Source organism: Trifolium pratense, linkage group LG6 (genome assembly GCF_020283565.1).
Source record: "Trifolium pratense cultivar HEN17-A07 linkage group LG6, ARS_RC_1.1, whole genome shotgun sequence".
Classification (NCBI taxonomy): domain Eukaryota; kingdom Viridiplantae; phylum Streptophyta; class Magnoliopsida; order Fabales; family Fabaceae; genus Trifolium; species Trifolium pratense.
In genome coordinates, this window is record NC_060064.1 from 41,631,051 (window position 1) to 41,638,289 (window position 7,239).

At 34.1% G+C, this 7,239-nt stretch overlaps 1 protein-coding gene across 2 annotated transcripts; it reads left to right on the forward strand.

Annotated features, from left to right (window-relative positions):
* The first annotated feature begins 561 nt into the window (after positions 1-561).
* On the forward strand, positions 562-7,239 carry LOC123888504 (chromatin assembly factor 1 subunit FAS1). 2 transcript variants are annotated; one of them, XM_045937589.1, is made up of 12 exons: positions 562-1,223; positions 1,655-1,754; positions 2,008-2,155; positions 2,253-2,382; positions 2,775-3,193; positions 3,732-4,052; positions 4,331-4,412; positions 4,498-4,626; positions 4,900-5,319; positions 5,886-6,023; positions 6,623-6,662; positions 6,756-7,239. In XM_045937589.1, the coding sequence occupies exons 1-12, from the start codon at positions 576-578 to the stop codon at positions 6,917-6,919; spliced, it is 2,739 nt and encodes a 912-aa protein (XP_045793545.1). In that variant the 5' UTR covers positions 562-575; the 3' UTR covers positions 6,920-7,239. The 2 variants fall into 2 exon arrangements, with proteins under 2 accessions (XP_045793545.1, XP_045793544.1); XM_045937588.1 differs by having other exon boundaries at positions 565-1,223; positions 2,241-2,382.

Sequence of the window (7,239 nt, forward strand, 5' to 3'; positions counted from 1 at the left end):
ATCAAGAAAATTAATTTTTCTCATTAATGATTCTAAAATTTTATGTTTTATTCCAAAATTAACCCTGAACTAGCATGAAAAACATGCCTCTCGAATTAATGCATTATCATTGAAATGATTTATTTGATTTTATTATTTAATAAATGTACAAATAGAATTGTACATTTAATAAAGAATAAATTTAAAGAATATTTCTTTGTCAAAAAAGAAAATTTAAAGAAAATTTCTTATAAAAAGGACAAAAAAAATACTTCAAAATATTGATTATAAAAATGACCAGAGATAGTAATAATGAAATACTATTAACTTCAATTTTATTTATTTATTTTTGGTTTTAGACAAAACGATTAATTAATATAACTAAAACTTACGCATAACATCATATATTGAGTTTGAATTAAGTAAAGTTGTTTAACCTAATAATATCACAATTTATGTCTAGAGTTAAAATTCGTGAAAGAAAAAAAAAAAAAGAAGAAAAAAATTATTTTTATAATTATTAGTATTAAATTAAGAAAACAATTATTAGAAAAGAAAAAAAAAAAGAAATGAAATTGATGAAGGATATTGGCGGGATGTGTAGCGGGAAAAGAGATAGTGTCGCAAAACATTCAGAAAGTTTAAGTAATAAATTCCTTTCCACCATTTTTTTCATTTCTTTCCACCACCGATTAGGGTTCCTTTTTTCATCTCAGATCTCACAATCTACAACCATGCAAATCGACAACACCGTCGTAATCGACATCGAAGCCACTCCTCCACCGCCACCGCCGCAAGATCCAACACCGAATCGCCCTAAAACCAACCCTAGGAAGCGAAAGAAGGATGCTAATTCGCAGTTACAGAAACTACGGAGTCCCGAAGAGAAACAGGCTCACATAGAAACCCTAGAACAAGAGCTTGAAGGTTTGTTTCGGTACTATAGGGTTGTTATGAGTCAGAAAGTTGTTGTTGACCTTAAGCAATGCGGTGGTTCTAGAAACGCTGTTGTTGCTGCGTTGATGGAGGAGAGCGAACTTCCGTTGTCGAAGCTTGTTGATGAGATTCATGGGAAGCTAAATAGTGAAGTGGCGAATGGGGGGATTGTGTTGGCGGAAGCTGTTAATTCTGCTTTGGTGAAAAGTAGTGTGCTGATTGTTGGTCAGAGGATGATGTACGGAGTTCCTAATGCTGATGCTGATATACTTGAGGATCATTCTGATTCATGTCTCTGGTGTTGGGAGGTGATCCTGCTTTTTTTAATTTTAATTAATGATTGTTGATGTTTTTTTTTTTCTTCAATTTCGTTGATATTTTGCTAACCCTAGTATAGCTGTTTAGTTTAATTGAATAATATGTTTGTATAAATCAATGTATTTTTGGAGGTTGGTTATGTTTGTAGTAATTGGGTTTGTTTTGAGGTTGAGTGTGTATTGATATTTGTTGTTTACACTAACCGTATAATATGCTCGTGTAAATCAATGTGTTTTTGGTGGCTGGTTATGTTAATAGTAATTGGGTTTGTGTTGAGGTTGAGTGTGGATTGATATTTTTTGTTTAATTTAGTTGTATAATATGTCTGTAAATCAATGTGCTTTTTTGTGTTGAGGTTTAGTGTGTATATGGAGTGCACTGCTTGTTTGTTACTGATGGATTTGCTATGCTATTATTGCAGACTAGGGATGTTAAATTGCTTCCGAAATCTGTTCGAGGAGAGCTTGTTATTCGACGCACTTGTCGCAAAAAGATCCATGACAGGGTTATGGCTGTATCCGGTACAGATTGCCTTGTTTTGGTTGACTATCGTAATTTGAATGTTGTTAGTTGATTGTTTCCTTTTTGGCGGGAGAGAAATATGCCGTTGATAGTGGAATATGCAAAAATTCGCGCAAATGACATTTATGGCGATGTTTTGTCGTGTTTAAATGTTTCTCCTTTTTATAGAATGTATTGTTTTGACCGATGTTTTGGGAAAATGACAGCGTGCTTGTTTACTGTGTATTTTATTGAAATTTTATCGCCTTGCAGAGATGATAGTGTCACTGAAGAAGCAAGAAAGTGAGTCTAATTATAGTCAAGGCTTAATTAAGGCCTCTAAAAAGCTGAGTAAAACTTCTAATGAGGCAGACATCCGCATGATAGTTGAAAGCTTGTTGCAGAAAAAGAGTGAAGACATGTACTTAACCTTATATTCCTATCCTAACATGTTTTATTTCTTCTGCAAAAGTATACGTTCTGTTTATTTGATTTTTTTTTCTAAGTTATAATTGTAGGGATAAGAAAAAAGCAAACCTAGAAGAAAAATTGCTAATTAAGCAGTTGAATAGAAATAGAAGAGAAGCCGAGAAAGAGAAAGAAAAAGAAAGCCTGCAATGTGAACTGCAAACAGAAACACTTGCCATTGTAAGTGCTGTTTTGATTCTGTTTTATTTTGTTTATAGCTTAAGTTACTTCTTACTTGGTGATGCTCTAATTGGCAGTAAAGTTGTGTTTGCTATGTGTTTAAGTTAAGTTTTCAATTTTCTGTTAGATTTGTCGGGACTTTGGAGACAATGAATATATAAAGCAAAAACCAAAAGTATTTGCAAGGCATTGAATAGGAAACGAAACTTACTTGCAGACAGCATTATGATAATCTGTTGCATTATGATTATCAGTTGCATTAGATGATAATTATTAAAGCCTAGTTGTATATATATTCTTAATTTTTTTACTTCTTCATTCATCTAATGAAAATAGATTTATGTTTTGACAATTGACAACTTTCCTTTTCTCCAACTGCCTAATTGTTCTAGCAATCAAATCTGAAATTGTCCCAAGGTGAGGCAAGAACTGATGAGAAATGTTGCGAACAGAGGAAACAGCAAAAGAAGCAGGTTGATGAAGTAGAAAAAGATCAGCGACGTCGAGAAAAAGATGAAGCTGAATTAAAAAAGAAACGAGAAAAAGAAGAGGCTGAATTAAAAAAGAAACGAGAAAAAGAAGAGGCTGAATTAAAAAAGAAACGTAGTTTACAAAAGCAAGCCTCAATCATGGAACGTTTTCTGAAAAGAAGTAAACCCAATCCCTCTGTTCAGAATGACAAGGTTTCAACTGAGCCAACTGCATCTGATTTGTTAAGCACCAAGAATGAAATTGTGTCTAAGTCAGCTACTCTTTCAATGGATAATGTTCTTGCATCAAGTAGTGATATCACCCCTGAGGATCTTCGCAGGTAAGTACTGTTTTATCCTCTTAAGCATGGGTACTCCAAAATTGATGTCTCCCTCGTAATTACCAAATTTATTTATTTATTAAGGGCTGGACAAGACAACTCAAGTTGTAATGTGTTTGATTTGTGAAAACATGTTTAAAAAACACCGATATTTATGCTCTTATGGCACTTGCTAGCATGACCCTAAATAGTAAATATATGTCTTTTATTACAAAAAAAATATTAAATTATATTTTCCCATTCTCTTTTGATGATGTTTATATATTTCCTATTATATTGTATATTCTTTCCCAATTTTTTTTCTACAAGTTTTTCCGATTTATCTTAATCATATCCTCTTTCTATCATAATTTCATTGGTTGATTGATTCTGTATATGTATTTCTTAATTATATTTTTATTTGTGATGTAAATTATGAATAACGTATATTCTTAACCTACCCGGTACCTGTACTGTACCTGTATCCATGAAACATATCTTTCTCTATGATCTCACCCACACTGTTCTCAGATCTTAAGAAAAATGTTTGACTTTGCAGGTCACACTTTTCTTCATGGCGCTTTTTAGGACAATCAATTCGCTCAAACAGAAAACAGAGATGGGGTTTACGTCGGAATCCCAAGACCGAAGCTTTTAACAAACTTAAGCTTACAGATACTAAAGCTGGAATTCATGAGGATGAGTTGGGCATGGAAAATGATAGAGACCGATTGGGGGAAAGTAGTCCAGATGGTAATTCATGCTCAGTGAATGCAGGCAGTAGTCATCTTGATGCCAAGAAGTACTATCGAGGAAGACAATTATTACAGTTTGATAATGCTCCTAGACCAGCCTTTTATGGTTTTTGGCCTGTTAAAAGGTTAGATCATGCTTCATGAGTGGATTTCAGATTGACTTTCAATATGCTATGTCTATACTTAAAAAATGGAAAACTCCAAAAATCAACCTTTTTGCTTATGGGTTCCTTCTAGTTTTGCAAATGTTTAAACTACTTTTCTAAAGGCTCATTGGTTGGTTAAGTTAAATGCACGTAATTGCTTCAGATCTAATATCATTAGTAATTTTCTTGTATGGTGTTATTTCTGGCTCTTGTATATCTAGTTGAGATTGCTTATGTATTAAAATTTGTATTTCTAGTTATGTTGTTGGACCACGACATCCTTCAAGGAAGGATCCAAGCATTGATTATGATGTCAGCAGTGATGAGGAATGGGAAGAGGTGCTTTGAATCTTTGCAATTCCATCTAATTTTCTTATCATATGTGAATGCATTCAATCTGCTAACAGCATTCTTTATTTTTAAGGAGGAGCCCGGTGAAAGTCTTTCAGATTGTGAGAAAGATGAAGATGAATGTCAAGAGGAATGCTCAAAATCTGATGGAGAAAGCGAAGATGGATTTTTTGTACCAGATGGATATCTCTCAGAGGATGAGGTAGAAGTTTAATGTTTTTACGGTAACGAATTTGCATTTACTGATGGAGAATGATTTTACTTAATAATGTTCTTAACCTTTTGGTGTCTTGAAATCGGTGCATGTTATGTTTATTTTTGTTTACTATTTTATGATCCTATGACAAGCTGAGGTTGTGTGCCATCAAATATTCTCAGATGTCATCACCTCGAGCACTTGTACCAACAATTGGCATCTGTTCTGTAAATTTGAAGGCCACTACAATTGGTTATTGAAATCTTCATTTATATGTAGGGTGCACAATTGGACAGAATGGAAACAGATGTTAGCCTTGAGGAGGCTGATAGCTCACTTTGCTCTAAAGATGATATAGAGACGGAGGAATTTTGTGCTTTACTTCGACTGCAGAAATATCTAAACAATTTGACAGAGCACGCTCTTCGTAAAAACAACCCTGTGATTATAACAAATTTTGTTCATGACAAGGACCTATCGTTATTGGATCACAATATTAGTGGCACTCCTAAGCAGGAGCAGATGTGCTTGCAAGCCTTGACTATGTACACAATTCCTGGTAGCTCGTGTATAGAATTAGAATTATCAACAAATAAAATACAGGATGAGGACCAAGAAGCCTCCCCCTCTACCGGCAAAGGTTCTGCTACTCCACCACCTGATTCGGCTGCCATACCGGACACAGATCTACCTATAATTGTAAGTTGTGATTTTGCATGGCCCTTGCCAGACACTGGTTGATTTGGCAACACTTCCCTTTTCCTTTTATCGCACATTTCTGAAATTGCAGCTGATTTTATACTGTACCATGCAAAGTTTATCACTGGGGGTGTTTGTTTCATGGATTATAAATTTATTCCCAGGAATGTAACTTTGGGAATCTTTTAATTCCTATGTTTGTTTCAAGTTTTAAAAACTTATGCCTAGGAATTTTTTATTCCTTGGAATATAAATTACACATGACTTTCCCACTTTTCATTCTCATGTTAAATGGTGGGAATCTTATATTCCCATGGGAATAATAGGTAACCACCCATAACTCCCCACTCTCCCATTATTTTTAACTCATTTATTTTTTTATTTTAATATTTTAAAATGTTAATTGAATTTATTTTAAAAATGTTCCAAGGAACTTTATTTATTTACCAAACACATTGATAGGAATAATATTCCCAGCAATAATGTTCCAAGGAATAATAATCCTAGGATTATAATTTTAATCCCCGAAAAAAACACACCTAAAATTGATTTTATTGATTTTTCAGGTGACCACTATTCAGAGTTGTTCTCAGGGAATAAATAAAGTGTTAGGGTCTTTGCAGCAGAAATTTCCTTCTGCATCAAAGGCATCACTGAGGAATAAAGTGCGAGAAGTATCGGACTATGTCGATAACCGATGGCAGGTTTGTGATGGTGGAGATCAGACAATCTAGTGATTACTGCTAATTTTTATAATGTAAATCATTAAAAACTAATGGCCAGATACAAATGTCACGGGACTAAATATCAACAGGCACACAATGGTATAGGTGTCTGCGTTTGATCCCTTTTACATTTGTTGTTGGTTGGGATCCTAGGTGTCATAATAACATTGCTCACCAAAAGACCCTGATATGATATCTGTTGGGAGTTCACATGAACTTAACCTGAATTGACCCTTCTGTGGATTAATATTGAGGGGACAAGCTGTAATTTATCAATTGAATTTAACCTGAAAGCTTCTTTGCAATGAACTTGTAAATATATGCCAATTCTTGCAAGCAGTATCCCTCTCTATGGTCGTTAAATGTTTCACAAAGTCAACAACAGGAATTGTTGGCTCTTATTTAATCATGGATCCCAATTCCATGAACTCATAGCTTTTCTTTCTGCTGATATATATTAGACCTGTCATTTCTTTATATGATTTGCTTGGATCTGTTTTGTGACCAAATGCTAAAACTACTTTTGCTTTATATCTGAGTTTTGTACTAACTAAGCTGAATTATTTTATTTTGTCCAGGTCAAGAAAGAAGTATTGGTTAAGCTTGGCCTTAAACCTGGTATGATATCTTGACTTTTTAAGAGTTTGACCTAAAATTTTGATTTCTTTCTCTTTTCTATATTAATTGTGTGGTTGAACACTTGAACTTCAGAAAAGAGCAGCGGGGGACCAAAAAGTATCGCTGCATTTTTCTCTAAAAGGTGCTTGCCACCTGCAGAAGAAAGCGTGAAACCTGGTGAAACATCACCACTGCCATCCCTGAAATCATTTTCTGCCATTCATGATGCACCAAACAGCCAATCACATGAAATCTAGTAATCTGATTTCATGATGGAGAATGGTATTTTTGCTACTTTTGGACTTTCTGTAAAAATTAGAGATGGTGGTTGCACTTGACGCTCGTTAACCACTGCGAGGAAGTTTCTGCATATCATTTGACAATACTGTTACTTTTCTGTAATGTTGGCTATATTGTAAAGAGTAATGCTGTTTGCCTACATTTTCTGAGTCTCTTTTGCAACTATGATGACCAGATGCTATGATATCCGATGAAATGATACTTTTAGTTCTGTCTTTTACTCATAATTTATTAGTAATTTATCTTTTAATCGAATCAAATTTTGATTCGCTGTTAA

Bases quoted from the DNA above. Each gene is read 5' to 3' on its own strand.
- LOC123888504 (XM_045937588.1), top strand. From the start codon at position 576: ATGTGTAGCGGGAAAAGAGATAGTGTCGCAAAACATTCAGAAAGTTTA. The intron at 2,156-2,240 runs GTACTTAACCTT...TTTTTTTCTAAG, and splicing joins CAGAAAAAGAGTGAAGACAT to TTATAATTGTAGGGATAAGA. The intron at 2,383-2,774 runs GTAAGTGCTGTT...TAATTGTTCTAG, and splicing joins AAACAGAAACACTTGCCATT to CAATCAAATCTGAAATTGTC.